Consider the following 15,636-nt stretch of genomic DNA (forward strand, 5'->3'; position numbering starts at 1 on the left):
CGTCCCCTTCTCCTCCTGTCCCCCAATCCCTCCCAGCATCAGAGTCTTTTCCAATGAGTCAACTCTTCGCATGAGGTGGCCAAAGTACTGGAGTTTCAGCTTTAGCATCATTCCTTCCAAAGAACACCCAGGGCTGATCTCCTTTAGAATGGACTGGTTGGATCTCCTTGCAGTCCAAATAGCATAAGTGTATATAAAAAGTAAGTAAACATATTTGCATTCAACCATTATGATAAAGCAAAAATTCAAGAAATCCCAGCAGATATAAATAGCATGAACAGGATTAGAAGTGGGCCCTAAGTTTATTGTAGAAAGTGATTGAGTGAAAGTTGCTCAGTCATGTCCAACTGTTTGTGACCCCATGGACTATACAGCCCATGGAATTCTCCAGGTCAGAATACTGGAGTTGGGTAATCTTCCCTTCTCCAGGGGATCTTCCTAACCCAGGATCGAACCCAGGTCTCCTGCATTGCAGGCAGATTCTTTACCAGCTGAGCCACAAGAGAAGCCCAAGAATAGTGGAGTGGATAGCCTATCCCTTCTCTAGTGGATCTTCCCGACCCAGGAATCGGGGTCTCCTGCATTGCAGGCAGATTCTTTACTAACTGAGATAAAACTGCTCCTAAATAATCTCTAGGTCTCTGCCCATTTTATCAGTGATAATAATCTGAGTTGTGAGAGTATGTTTATGAAAAGCTGATGTGTCTGTGAATTGTGTTCTAAAGATGAAGGTAAATATACAGCAATATAAGGTGATCCTTTAACAGTTGCCAGATCATAACGACTGTGTGCCAAGACAGTCATCAGAAACTAAACCCTCTGCTAAGAATGGTTTAGGACACCATTCAACAGGCCCTTGGGAGACAGAGTTGTTCATGGAAGGAAACTAGCACACACGGTTTGAGGGGGATGACTCCAGTCCAGCATGAAAAAAATCTGCACCAGGTTTGAAAAATCACCCCATCCCCCTGTGCAAGTAAGATGCTAAGAAGTACAACTGCTCTTGGAATCTGAGTCCTTGTGGTGAGGGAGCTGTTGGAGGGGAAGGGGCAGAGATAACATTCAGGTGAGACTCTGAGACGCTGGCCACCCCCTGAGTCAGGCAGGGCTGGGAGCTGGAGCTGGACAGGGACCAGCCCACCAGTAGCAGGTCGGGGCATGTCCTCCAGGACACCATGGCGCTACGGACAGTTCACCACCGTCTCCTCCTCTGCCTCAGTCTCTCACTGCTCATCTCCATAAAAAGTAAGTCTTTTCCATTTATTGACCTTTTGGCACTTTTCCTGACTTACAAATGTTTCATGGGAATAGTGTGTAGTGTTGCACGTTCTGCAAAATACAAGGCTTTTTTAAAAAGTAAAAAGGATTTGGTGTTAGCAAGCATCTCGTGTTGAATCAGTGGGACCAGCCAGTGTGAACAGTTTTCAGATTCTATGATTTCCAATACGTATTTAGATATAGATAATGTTCTTTTTCACCCCTTCGAATGGTGAGCACGAGATTGAAATGGGCACATAGAGAGGTTATTTTGTGTTTATACTTTTATAGAATAAATTTGGCACTTTGATATAGTCTAAAAGGAACTTAATCATAAGCTATACAGCATTTTATCCCCAATGCTGTGTATCTCCTCTTTTAAAGAACTTTGTGTTCCAACAGTTTCTCTTATGATGAAGGGGATAGAACCTCAATTTTTCCCAAAGGATAATGGTTCAAAGCATCTATCTTACCAGAGAGGAATGGGCTTCCTTTCTATCGTATGTGCTTCTGTTTTATCTATCATAGTCCATCAACTTCCCCAAATGAAAATAAGAGTAATGTTTTCTGGGATAGTCTTGTCAGATATATGGCAGTCTGGAAAATCAGAGGAGACCAACGGCCTCAGCTGTGTGTTTATGCAGGACGGTAGCTATTGAACATTCAAAAGGAAGCAAGCAGAGTGCATGCTCCTCAAAGGGGCCGTGTGATTTGTGTCTGCTGAATCTGAATATCAATAAGGCAAAGCATAGAGCAGCTGCTGTTAAACAAGACAGCTTGGCATTAGCACAGTGTTCTGTAATCTGGGTCACCTGCTGTGGCTGTACCAGCGAGATTGTTACTTATATGGCTTACAGCTGAGATTGTTACTTGTATGGCTTACAGCGAGATTGTTACCTGTATGGTTTACATCTGAGATTGTTACTGGTGTGGCTTACAGCAAGGTTGTTACTTTGGTTTACAGCTGAGATTGTTACTTGTATGACTTACAGTGAGATTGTTACTGGTGTGGCTTACAGTTGAGAATTTTACTTGTATGGCTTGCAGTGAGATTGTTACTTGTATGGCTTACAGTGAGATTGTTACTTGTATGGCTTACAGTTGAGAATTTTACTTGTATGGTTTACAGCTGAGATTGTTACTGGTATGGTTTACAGTGAGATTGTTACTTATATGCCTTACAGCTGAGTGTGTAGCAAAGGCTGGGTGGAAAAACAACTCTCTTCAATAAGTGCTGCTGCTTCTGCTACGTCTCTTCAGTCGTGTCCGACTCTGTGCGACCCCATAGACGGCAGCCCACTATGAGCTGAGGCAGCCAAAGGGAGTGGAGAAAAACCAAATGAACAGGAAAGTTGCAACACATACACACACACTCAGGGTTGTTTTTTGCCCAGAGGTGTACTTTCATGCATTGGAGAAGGAAATGGCAACCCACTCCAGTGTCCTTGCCTGGAGAATCCCAGGGATGGCAGAGCCTGGTGGGCTGCCGTCTATGGGGTCGCACAGAGTCGGGCATGACTGAAGCGACTCAGCAGCAGCAGCAGCAGTACTTATTGAAAAGAGTTGTTTAGTTATTCATCCTCCTTGAAACTTCGAGTGGGCCCCATGCACTGGGAAACGAGACACAGAAGCTTTATGTTGAGAAGTGGGGGGCGGGGGGAGAAATGGAGCAAAAGAAATGCGAAGACAGGTAAAACGTAAAATGAGGTGACCTTATAGTACCTTTTATGGCAAAGAACTTTTAATTCCAGTTAGGTATAATTCCTAGTGTTTGCTGCACGTAGCTTTTAAGGAGATGAGTGTCGACCTTTTACTGTGCATTCTCTGTTTTCAGGGGTGTCACAGCTGTGTAGCTGTAATGACATGCACATAATTTGTTTTCTGTCTCTGAATTGGCCATTTTATTGATAGACTCTAAATAAATACTTTGGAATTACTTGATACATTCTCTAAAACAACATCTTTTATTAGTTAAAAAAACTTGAAGTCTCACTTTAATTTTTAAGCAGGCAAACTCTCAAAGTCTGTGTTAATATATTTGCTTTCAAGAGGAGATGACACTGCCTTCTTGGTCCTAATGCTTAGTTTAGGCATTTTCTTCCCCCGACTTGAAAACTTTCACAACCTCAGCCTTCTTTTCCACTCTGACTGCTTATGTGACAAATCCTACATTTCATCCATATTAATAAATAATAGTACATTTGCTGACCTTGCTAAATATTTTATATGTGCTATACTTCATTTAATTCTTCCCAGCTCCCCCATAAGATAGCTATGATTATAACCGTCCCTATTGTATAGAGTCAGAAGGCTACACCGGGTGTCTCAGCCTTTGGTAGACAACAGAGACCTGGAATGTTTAAGATGCCACCTCTCAAGTGCAGCCCCTGATAATTCATATGTCTGGGTGGGTCCCCATGAATGTATTGTCAACAAGCTCTCTGTTTCAAACACAGGCGATCACAAGTTCTGCAGTATGCAATACATCTTCCTGAGAACTTTAATCAGAGTTGTAAGACATAAGTGTCTCTTTCTCTCCTCGAAGAGATTGTTTAGGAGAAAAAATATAAGTACAATGAGCTTTACGAGCGTTTTTTCCTTATGACACACATGACCACATTATCAAGTAGAACCTTTTATTAATTGTCTTACAGCTGAAGCAACCGTGGCACACACAGAGGTTATTTGCTTTTCTGAGGCCACAGTGCCAGGAATGCCGGGCCTGGGACTAGGGCCGAGAGGCCTGACTCTGGCTGCTGTGCTCCTAGCTTGTGTACTGACTCTCTTGAAGGATAATGCAGCAGCAGTGTGGGGAGCTGGGGGCGGTGCTGGGGGAAGGTAGGTTAGCACACTGCTCAGAACATCATAAAAACATAGAGAAAATTGTGGTTATTTGGATCATATGAATTTATTGAATCAATATTTTTTTACTCTTGAACTTTAACAAAAAGTTTTTGAAATGAAAAATGAAGTACATTCTTTTAAATGAAGAGGGAAGAGTCACCCTTGGTTCCATACTGTAATTTTTTCATGAAAGTGGTGCCTCCCTCTCCTTCCAGGGTGTGCTGTTTCTGTTGACCGTGCACTGTCCTACAATTCCATTTCCTTCTGGATGAGGACATGGACATGCGGAGTCTCAGAGCGGAGTTCAGGAAGGGACATTCCCTTCCTCTTCTGTGCAGAGAGACACTCCCCTTTACTCAGAGCTGTGATGAATTTGCGGTTACACGCTGCCAATTGTTTTCCTATCTGTTCCGTAGTTTTACAAAACTGGTTATTGTACATAACCTACATTGAATTTTAATAATTCAAGAAGAACTATTGTTTTCTGCTTTGATGTGTTAAGAGAGAATTTTAATGTGAAAGTGAAAGTCACTCAGTCGTGTCCAGGCCAGAATGCTGGAGCAGGCAGCCTTTGCCTTCTCCAGGGGATCTTCCCAACCCAGGGATCGAACCCAGGTATTCCGCAACCCACAATGAGCCATCAGGAAGTTTTCTGCTTGTGATGTATTAAGAGAGAATTTTAAGAGTTTTATTTATTTACTTGTTGGCTGCGCTGGTCTCTGTTGCTGTGCAGGCTTTTTCTCTGGTTGTGGTGAGTGGGAAGTTGAGTGATGTGAAAGTCCCTCAGTAGTGTCCAACTCTTTGTGTGTTACCCCTTGGGTACAGTCCATGAAATTCTGCAGACCAGAATACTGGAGTGGATAGCCTTTCCCTTCTCCAGGGCATCTTCCTACCCAAGGATCGAACCTAGGTCTCCCGCATGGCAGGCGGGTTCTTTACCAGCTGAGCCACGAGGGAAGCCCAGTTGCGGTGTGAAGATTTCTCATTGCGGTGGCTTCTTTTGTTGTGGAGCACAGGCTTTCAGGTGCTCCTGAGACCAGTAGTTGCAACTCAGGGGCTCTAGAGTGCAGACTCAGTAGTCGTGGCATAAGGGCTTAGTTGCCCTGTGGCGTGTGGGACGTCCCTGGACTGGGGATCGAACCCGTGTCTCTATCATTGGCAGGCAGATGGTTTTCCACTGAGCCACCAGGGAAACCCAAGGGAGAACTTTATTGGCATGAGATTTTCATATGGTTCACAGTGTCCATGGGGCTCTTTTAAATAATGACAGCACCTTATAAATGACTCTCTTTGTGACCTTGACACATGAAAGGAAACTACCATATTAGAGCTACTGTGCTTTAGGAAAGTAATTTATAGCTATCTTTCTTGAGTCTTTCATGCATTTGGATCTAAATTGAATATTGTCAATGTAGATTCAACATCTAGTTTAATTTAAAATTGTTTTAACCAGTATTCAAAGTGTGGTCATATTTAACAGTGTATAAGAGAAATGTACTTTGACAAAACTATTATTAAATTTATTTGAATAACTTCAAAGACTTTGGGATGCCATCCTGTCTTCTAGAACCCATCAGCAATGATTAAGTAGATGAATTTGAATTGTTATTTTAAAGAAGTAGCTCAGTTGGTAAAGAATCTGCCTGCAATGTTGGAGACCTGGGTTTGATCCCTGGGTGGGGAAGATCCCCTGGAGAAGGGAAAAAGCATTTTAAAGAATGCTTTCTTTTCAATCTACCTGAAGTATACAGAGCAAATAGAATCTATAAAGATAAAATATGATCAGATGTATTCAATCGTAATAACCCTGGTGGCTGTTATCAAGAAATAATTGAGTTTGCTCAATTGCCTCCTAATGTGGGAGACCCAGGTTTGATCCCTGGGTCAGGAAGATCCCCTAGAGAAGGAAATGGCAACCCACTCCAGTATTCTTGCCTGGAGAATCCCATGCACAGAGTAGCCTGCTGGGTTAATAGTCCATGGGGTCACAAAGAGTTGGACACTACTGAGGGACACACTACCAATGTCAAAGTTTCAACCCACAATCCTGTTGAAATATCTTTATCAATTTGCATGTACTATTTATGTGACTTTCCTTTTGTTTTTATTCTTTTTTAAAAAACATGTTAATTGTAGGATAATTGCTTTAAAATGAGTTGGTTTCTGTTTGTATTTTGACGCTTGTTTCCCTGTGTGCGTGCTCAGTAGTGTCCAACTCTTTGTAATCATAGACTATAGCCCACCAGGCTCCTCTGTCCATCGGATTTTCCAGGAAAGAATACTGGAGTGAGTTGGCATTTCCTACTCCAGGAGCTCTTCCCAACCCGGGGATCGAACCTGCAGTCACATTCGGCCCCTGCATTGAGAGGCAAATTCTTTCTAACAGAGCCATCAGGGAAGCCCTGCGTGTTTCCTTTGGATAGCACCTTTTCCCCCAGCACCTTCTGTGTGATTGTTTTCTGCATTTCTTTGCTGTCCTGATCAACTTTCCTTCCTGGGATCTTTGTATACAATAGAGTTCACTCTTCTTTCTCTACAGTTCTCTAGGTTTTTAAAATGCTCTATTACAACATAATACAGAACAGTTTCCCTACTCTGTAAGTCCCCTTTCTAACCCTCTCTTTCTGCTCTCACCCTCTGGACAGTCTCTGATCATTTTATTGTTCCTGTGTGCGTGGCTGCTAAGTTGCTTCAGTCATGTCCTATTCTTTGTGACCCCGTGGACTGTAGCCTGCCAGGCTCCTCTGTCCATGGGATTCTCTAGGCAAGAATACAGGAGTGGGTTGCCATTCCCTTCTCCAGGGGATCTTACTGTCTCTATAGTTTTGTCTTTTACAGGATGGTATATAATTGGAAGCATAAAATGTGTAACCTTTTCAGACTAGTTTCTTTCAAGTAGCTGTATTCATTGAAGGCTTCTCCATGATGTTCTGTGACTTGAATACCTCATTTCTTTTTATCCCTGGATAATATCCCATTATGTTGATGTACCACATTTTGTTTATTCACCTATTAGAGGTCATCTTGGCTGCTTCCAATCTTGGGCTATGGTCTTAGTTTCCTATGTAAGCTGTAGCCAAGTGCCAGAAACGGTGCGGGTCACCAGAAATCCATTCTCTCCTGGTTCTAGAGGCTGGAAGTCTCAAGTCAGGGCGTCAGCAGGGCCTCTGCTCCCTCCGAGACTCTGGGTCAAATCCTTCCGTGCCTCTTCCCAGCGTCTGGTGGTGGTGATCTTCAAGCCCTGGCGTTCCTTGTTCCGCAGCTGCATCACTCCACGCTCCGCCTCTGTGATTACACGGTGTGAGCCCTGTGTCTGTCTGTGTCTCTTCTGTCCCTCTTACAAGAACATCAGGCACATTGGGTTCGGGCCCATCCTAATGACCACATCTTAACACGTGTGCATTCCCAAAGACCTTGTAAAGTGCACAGGGCACAAGCACCAGGGGTTAGGACTTCATGATTTTGCTGTAACAGTGAAATCTGAGGAAGGAATGGACTCAGTCATCTAGAACCAGGTCCTATTTGCTGATACTGTTAACACCCTTTATGAGTCTTGTAGAGTTTTCTTCCCAATTTAATAAAAAGCAGTGATTCCTCCAGAGTTTTCCAGCAGTGTGTTAGGCGTGTTGTCATATATTCCCTAGCCTTCTCTTTGTTCTCAGAAAAGTTCTACTGCACGGAGAACGCAAACCAGTGTACTTAGAATAATAACAGGATGGGACCAAAAATAAGAAAAGACGTAGCGGTAGAAATGAGCTTGCCTACCCAGAGCTGAAATGTTTTAGCTGAAGCAAAAAGCGTATTAGCTCTATAGGGAAATGAAGGTAAGACTAGTTATCCCTAGCCTGGAGAGGTGTGTGTTAGTCATTCAGTCGTGTCTGACTCTTTGTGACCCCACTGGGCTCCTCAGTCCATGGAATTCTCCAGGCAAGAATACTGGAGTTGGTAACCATTCCCTTCTCCAGGGGATCTTTCCAATCCAGAAATTGAACCTAGGTCTGCTGCATTGCAGGCGGATTCTTTACCGTCTGGGACACCAGAGAACAGGATGATTCAGTTGAGTTGAGTTCAGTTCAGTTGCTCAGTCGTGTCCCACTCCTTGCGACCCCATGGACTGCAGCATGCCAGGCTTCCCTGTCCATCACCAACTCCCAGAGCTTGCTCAAACTCATGTCCATTGAGTTGGTGATGCCATCCAACCATCTCATCCTCTGTCACCCCCTTATCCTCCTGCCCCCAATCCCTCCCAGCATCAGGGTCTTTTCCAATGAGTCAGTTCTTCCCCTTAGGTGGCCAAAGTATTGAAGTTTCAGCTTCAGCATCAGTCCTTCTAATGAATATTCAGGACTGATTTCCTTTAGGATGGACTGGTTGGATCAGTTCTTTGGTGCTCAGCTTTCTTTATGTTCCAACTCTCTCTTTCTTTATGTTCCAACTCTCACATCCATACTGGAAAAACCATAGTTTTGTCTAGCCAGACCGTGGTTGGTTAGGATGATAAATATTTAAATGTTCACTATTCAATCATTTCTTCATTGACTCCTTTATTCAACAGGTATTTAATGTCTATATGTTTGCTACTGCTCATTTTATAGTTGTGAGCAAGAAGACCACAATCCTTGCTAATGTGTTTATATTTAAATGGGTTGAGACAGAAAAAACACAAGTACAGTATGTAACTTTAAGCTGGCAATAGTGCTTTGGAGAAAAGCAACAGAGCAAGTGAGCCATGAAGCTATGTGGGTGGAAACCATTTTGGCAAATAAAACAGCAGCTCTTAGTCCCATGGGAGGGGCGTGCCCAGAGTTTTTGAGGCATCATGAGGCGAGCGATGTTGCTGGAGCAGATTAAGCAAGACGAGAGCCAAGTAGAAGAAGTATCATGGGTTTGTTATCCATACCTCAAGTCCTAAAAAGTAGCTATCGTTAAGACACCTGAGATCATGATAGCTTATGTGATATACTTAAAAGGCAACTACAAAGTGACAACTGAGGTTTAATCCCAGGTCTGTCAGATTCCAAACCTCCTACCAACTCACGAAAGCCAAGAGGCAAACACTCAGGGATTTTGCAAGAGAGTTATTAAACTGTTGGCTCCAATGAGCAATGGTGGCAGTAACTGGCATCAGAGAAATTGGCAAACACTACAAATCAGGGTTGTGTTATTTTTTAATGAGTGCTAGATAAGTGAGTATCCATTTTGCCTTTAAAAGTTTTCCAAATTAAAATTGTTTATAGTTTCAACTGCTATCCACCCCCATGACTAATATCTGCAGAAATGAGACTCACTCATATGTAACCTAGATTAACCTTCCTGTGGTCTTTTTGGTTCTTCACGTAATTATCCTGATAATTGCCAAATGAATGATTCTTTTCTCTGAATCCAAAATTCTTTGATTCTTAAAATTAGGCAACTTGGTGAGAGCAGAGTGCTAATGAGGATGGGTTTGTGGTCCGATCTGTATGATTCTGTCTGCTTCCCACGGAGACCAAGTGGATACAAGTACTGGTCAGTCTAATCAGCTGGCCTCAAATTTGTTGCTTTGAACACAAAGAGAGAAAACAGAAATAGCACTTAGCAGATAAAGCAGCGCTATTGGAAAACCAGTTGTGAGTTAGCAGCAATAACTTTTTTATACAAGGAATTCATTATTCTGATTTCGTACCTGTCTATAATTTTAGTGATCCTTTCTTTTAATGTAGTTGAAGAACAAATATTTATATATTCAGCATCAATTTTTAAATAAGTAGAGTCAGGATGTTCAAATTTGGGCCCTGGCCAACGTTGGTTAATTGTACATCCGTAAATGCACCATTTACACTCTCTGATTTCTCATTTGTAGAATGAGGGGGCTGATTATATAATTACCAGATTCCTGTGAGATCTACATTTTTTGATTCCATGATTATTCTAAGTAATGGAATCATAGGCTTGGATCAATAGTGTTTTTATTTTTTTTATTATTATTTTTTATTGGAGTACAGATGATTTACAATGTTGTTAGTTTCTGCTGTACAGCAATGGGAATCAGTTATACCTATACATTATCCACTCTTTTTTAGATTCTGTTCCCACATAGGTAATTACAGAGTATGGAATAAAATTCCCTGTGCTATGTAGTATGTTCTTATTAGTTATCTTTCATATATAGTAGTATGTATATGTCAACCCCAACCCCAAATTTATCTCTCCCCATCTTTCTCCCCTTGGCATCCATAAGATTTTTTTTTTCTACATTTGTGACTCAATTTCTATTTTATGTAAATAGGTTCATTTGTAGCATTCTTTAAATATTCCACCTATAAGCAATATCATTGATATGTGTCTTTCTCTGTCAGACTTACTTCACTCAGTATGACAATCTCTAGGTCTATTCATGTTGCTATAAATGGCATTATTACACTTTTTGTTGTGGCTGAGTAATATTCCACTGTATATATGTACCACATCTTCTTTATCCATTCATCTGTCAATGGATATTTAGGTTGCTTCCATGTCTTGGCTATTGTAAATGGTTCTAAAATGAACACCGGGGTCCATGTGTCCTTTTGAATCATGGTTTTCTGTGGACATGCCCAGGAATGGGATTCCTGTATCATACGGTAGCTCTGTTTTTAGTTTTTAAAGGAATGTCCATACTGTCCTCCATCATGGCTGTGTCAATTAACATTCCCACTTACAGTGTAGGAGGGTTCTCTTCTCTCCACACCCTCTCCAGCATTTATTGTTTATAAATTTGTTTGATGATGGCCATTTGATGTGAAGTGACACCTCATTGTAGTTTTGATTTGTGTGTTTTTAGTCGCTCAGTCGTGCCCCACTCTTTGTGACCCCATGGACTGCAGCCCACCAGGCTTGTCTGTCCATGGGATTCTCCAGGCAAGAATCCTGGAGTGATTGCCTTGTCCTCCTCCAGGTAATCTTCCCAAACCGGGGATCGAACCCAGGTCTCTCATGGAGTCAGTAAAGAATCTGCCTGCAATTCGGAAGTTTTAACTTACATTTATACCAGTGAAGTTTTGATTTACATTTCTCTAATAATTAGTGATTTTGAGCATCTTTTAATGTGCTTCTTGGCCAACTATATGTCTTCTTCAGAGAAATGTCTGTTTAGATATTCTGCCAATTTATTGATTGGGCTGTTTGGAGGTTTGTTTTTTTTTTAATATGGGGCTGCATAAATTGTTCCTGTATTTGGGGGATTAATGCTATGTCAGTCACCTCATTTGCAAATATTTTCTCCCATTCTATGAGTTGTTCCTTTTGTTAATGATTTCCTTTGCTGTGGGAAAGCTTTTAAGTTTCATTAGGTCCCATTTGTTTATTTTTGTTTTTATTTTAATCGCTCTTGGAGATAGATCAAAAAAGATCTTGTGATTTGTCAGTATTCTGCCTATGTTTTCCTCTGAGAATTTTTTAGTATCCAGTCGTATGTTTAGGCCTTTAATCCATTTTGAGTTTGTTTTTGTGTTTGGTGTTAGAGAATGTAGTGATTTCCCTCTTTTCATGCAGCTGTCCAGTTGTCCCAGCACCACTTATTGAAGAGACTGTCTTTGCTTTGTCGTCGGTTAGGCGACCATAGGTGTGTCGGTTTCTCCCTGAACTTTCTATCCTGTTTTGTAGCATTTTCCACAGAATTTGAACAAAAAATTTTACAATTTGTACAGAAACACAAATTGGGGTCTTTGGAAAAGAGCTGGAGGAATCAGATTCCCTGACTTCAGACGATAATCAAAACAGTATGATACTGGCACAAATACAGAAATATATACCAAGTGTTTTTTAGTAGCCTCACCCTATATGAGGCAGCTTTCGTTAGATTATATTGTAATGGTCAAACTCAACATCAGTTTACAACCACAAAAGTTTCTATTTTGTTCCTCATCATGTCTTGGGGCAGGCTCACTGAAGCTCTGCTTCATGTGTCCTCATCTGGGCACAGGCCAGAAAGGGAGTCCCTTTTTAGAACTGGTGTTTTTACAGCAGAGGGAAAGAGTCGGGCTAGAACCACGTCACAGCTTAAGCACATACATGACCTGTCACTCTGGGTCATATTTAATTCATCAAGGCAGGTCATATGACTAAGCCTGATGTTATTGGACTCAGGATATATTAAAGCAGAGAATATTTAAAACAAATAGTGTGGTCTGTTTCACTTTTCCTTTGTTACCAACTTCCAGAGGGCAATCTCTAAACAAATTTATTTTAATAACTGTTGTTGTTGTTTAGCCGCTAAATCATGTCTGACTCTTTTGCAACCCCATGACTGTAGCCCACCAGGCTTTTCTGTTCTTGGGATTTTCCAACCAAGAATACTGGAATAGATGACCATTTCCTTCCCTGGGGGATCTTCCTGACCCAGGGATTGAACCCATGTCTCCTGCATTGCAGGCAGATTCTTTATCACCGAGCCACCATTAAGGATGAATATTAAAAATTTGCTGACATTGACAAACATTTCAACAAATATTTATTAAGTAGTTAATACGAGCAAGATATTGACCATGGAAAAGATCATTGTTCTCTAGGCAAATCTACATTAATGGTGTAGATATATATATATAGACTGTTTACACATTGTTCTAAGAATCCTTTAGAAGAAATGGAGTAGCCCTCATAGTCAACAAAAGAGTCTAAAATGCAGTGCTTGGGTGCAGTCTCAAAAATGACAGAATGATCTCTGTTGGTTTCCAAGGCAAGCCATTCATATCACAGTTATCCAAGTTTATGCCCCAATCACTAATGCCAGAGAAGCTGAAGTTGAACCATTCTATGAAGACCTACAAGAACTTCTAGAACAAACACCAAAAAAAGATGTCCTTTTCATCATAGGGGACTGTAATGCAAAAGTAGGAAGTCAAGAGATACCTGGAGTAACAGGCAAATTTGGCCTTGGAGTACAGAATGAAGCAGGGCAAAGGCTAACAGAGTTTTGCCAAGCGAATGCACTGGTCATAACAAACACCGTCTTCCAACAACATAAGAGAAGACTCTACAAGTGGACATCACCAGATGGTCAGTATCGAAATCAAGTTGATTTATTCTTTGCAGCCAAAAATGGAGAAGCTCTATACAGTCAGAAAAAACAAGACTGGAAGCTGACTGTGGCTCAGATCATGAACTCCTTATTGCCAAATTCAGACGTAAATTGAAGAAAGTAGGGGAAACCCCTGGACCTTTCAGGTATGACCTAAATCAAATCCCTTACAATTATACAGTGGAAGTGAGAAATAAATTCAAGGGATTAGATCTGATAGACAGAGTGCCTGAAGAACTACGGAGGTTCGTGATATCGCACAGGAGGCAGGGATCAAGACCATCCCCAAGAAAAAGAAATGCAAAAAGACAAAAAGGTTGTCTGAGGAGGCCTTACAAATAGCTGAGAAAAGAAGAGATGCTAAAGGCAAAGGAGAAAAGGAAAGATATACCCATATAAATGCAAAGTTCCGAAGAATAGGAAGGAGAGATAAGAAAGCATTCCTCAGTAATAAATGCAAAGAAATAGAGGAAAATAATAGAATGGGAAAGACTAGAGATCTCTTCAAGAAAGTTAGAATTACTAAGGGAATATGTCATGCAAAGATGGGCACTATAAAAGACAGAAATGGTATGGGCCTCACAGAAGCAGAAGATATTAAGAGGTGGCAAGAATACACAGAACTATATAAAAAAGATCTTCATGACCCAGATAACCATGATGGTGTGATCATTCAACTAGAGCCAGACATCCTTGAGTGTGAAGTCAGGTAGGCCTTAGGAAGCATCACTACAAGCAAAGTTAGTGGAGGTGATGGAATTCCAGTTGAGCTATTTCAAATCCTAAAAGATGATGCTATGAAAGTGCTGCACTCAATATGCCAGCAAATTTGGAAAACTCAGCAGTGGACACAGAACTGGAAAAGGACAGTTTTCATTCTAATCCCAAAGAAAGGCAATGCCAAAGAATGCTCAAACTACTGCACAGTTGCACTCATCTCAGATGCTAGCAAAGTAATGCTCAAAATTCTGCAAGCCAGGCTTCAACAGTATGTGAACCATGAACTTCCAGATGTTCAAGCTGGATTTAGAAAAGGCAGAGAACCAGAGATCAAATTGTCAACATCAGGTGGATCATCAAGAAAACAAGAGCATTCCAGAAAAATATCTACTTCTGCTTTATTAACTAGGCCAAAGCCTTTGATTGTGTGGGTTACAATAAACTGTGAAAAATTCTTCAAGAGATGGGAATACCAGACCACCTGACCTGCATCCTGAGAAATCTGTATTCAGATCAGGAAGCAATAGTTAGAACTGTGTGTGGAACAACAGACTGGTTCCAAATCAGGAAAGGAGTATGTCAAAGCTGTGTGTTGTCACCCTGCTTATTTAACCTATATGCGGAGTACATCTTGAGAAATGCTGGGCTTGATGAAGCATAAGCTGGAAACAAGATTGCCAAGAGAAATACCAATAACCTCAGATATGCAGATGACACCACCCTTATGGCAGAAAGTGAAAAAGAACTAAAAAGCCTTTTGATGAAAGTGAAAGAGGAGAGTGAAAATGTTGGGTTAAAAGTCAACATTCAGAAGACTAAGATCATGGCATCTGGCCCCATCACTTCATGACAAAGAGATGGGGAAACAATGGAAACAGTGAGAGACTTTATTTTTGGGGGGTCCACAATCACTGCAGATGTTGACTGCAGCCATGAAATTAAAAGATGCTTACTCCTTGGGGCTTCCCTGGTGGCTCAGATGGTAAAGTGTCTGCCTGCAATGTGGGAGACCTAGGTCCCATCCCTGGGTCGGGAAGATCCCTGGAGAAGGAAATGGCAACCCACTCCAGTACTCTTGCCTGGAAAATTCCATGGATGGAGGAGCCTAATGGGCTACAGTCCATGGGGTCGAACACGACTGAGCGACTTAACTTTACTACTCCTTGGAAGAAAAGCTATGACCAACCTAGACAGCACACCATAATAAAAAGCAGAGACATTACTTTGCCAACACAGGTCCATCTAGTCAAGACTATGGTTTTTCCAGTAGTCATGTATGGACGTGAGAGTTGGACTATAAAGAAAGCTGAGTGCAGAAGAATTGATGCTTTTGAACTGTGGTGTTGGAGAAGACTCTTGAGAGTCCCTTGGACAGCAAGGAGATCCAACCAGTCCATCCTAAAAGAGATCAGTTCTAATTATTCATTGGAAGGACAGATGCTGAAGCTGAAGCTCCAATACTTTGGCCCCCTGACTCGAAGAACTGACTCATTTGAAAAGACCCTGATGCTGGGAAAGATTGAAGGTGGGAGGATAAGGGGATGGCAGAGGATAAGATGGTTGGATGGCATCACTGACTAAATGGACATGAGTTTGAGTAAACTCCGGGAATTGGTGATGGACAGGGAGGCCTGACATGCTGCAGTTCATGGGGTTTCAAAGAGTCGATCATGACTGAGTGACTGAACTGAACTGGACTGAACTGATGCATGTACTTGGCTGGTCACATCTCCCCTCGTTAACATAAACTGCCCCCATTCTCCAGGACAGCTCTGTTC

The 15,636-nt window shown here is 41.7% G+C and overlaps 1 protein-coding gene across 1 annotated transcript in view; it reads left to right on the forward strand.

Annotated features, from left to right (window-relative positions):
• Positions 1-897: 897 nt before the first annotated feature.
• Positions 898-15,636, forward strand: part of CRB1 (crumbs cell polarity complex component 1) — a 214,023-nt gene continuing 199,284 nt past the window's right edge. The window contains exon 1 of the mRNA XM_061383685.1: positions 898-1,245. Coding sequence (XP_061239669.1) covers positions 1,176-1,245 — 70 coding nt within the window. The 5' untranslated portion in view covers positions 898-1,175. The remainder of the gene's footprint in view (positions 1,246-15,636) is intronic.

This window comes from Bos javanicus, chromosome 16 (assembly GCF_032452875.1).
Source record: "Bos javanicus breed banteng chromosome 16, ARS-OSU_banteng_1.0, whole genome shotgun sequence".
Lineage (NCBI taxonomy): Eukaryota > Metazoa > Chordata > Mammalia > Artiodactyla > Bovidae > Bos > Bos javanicus.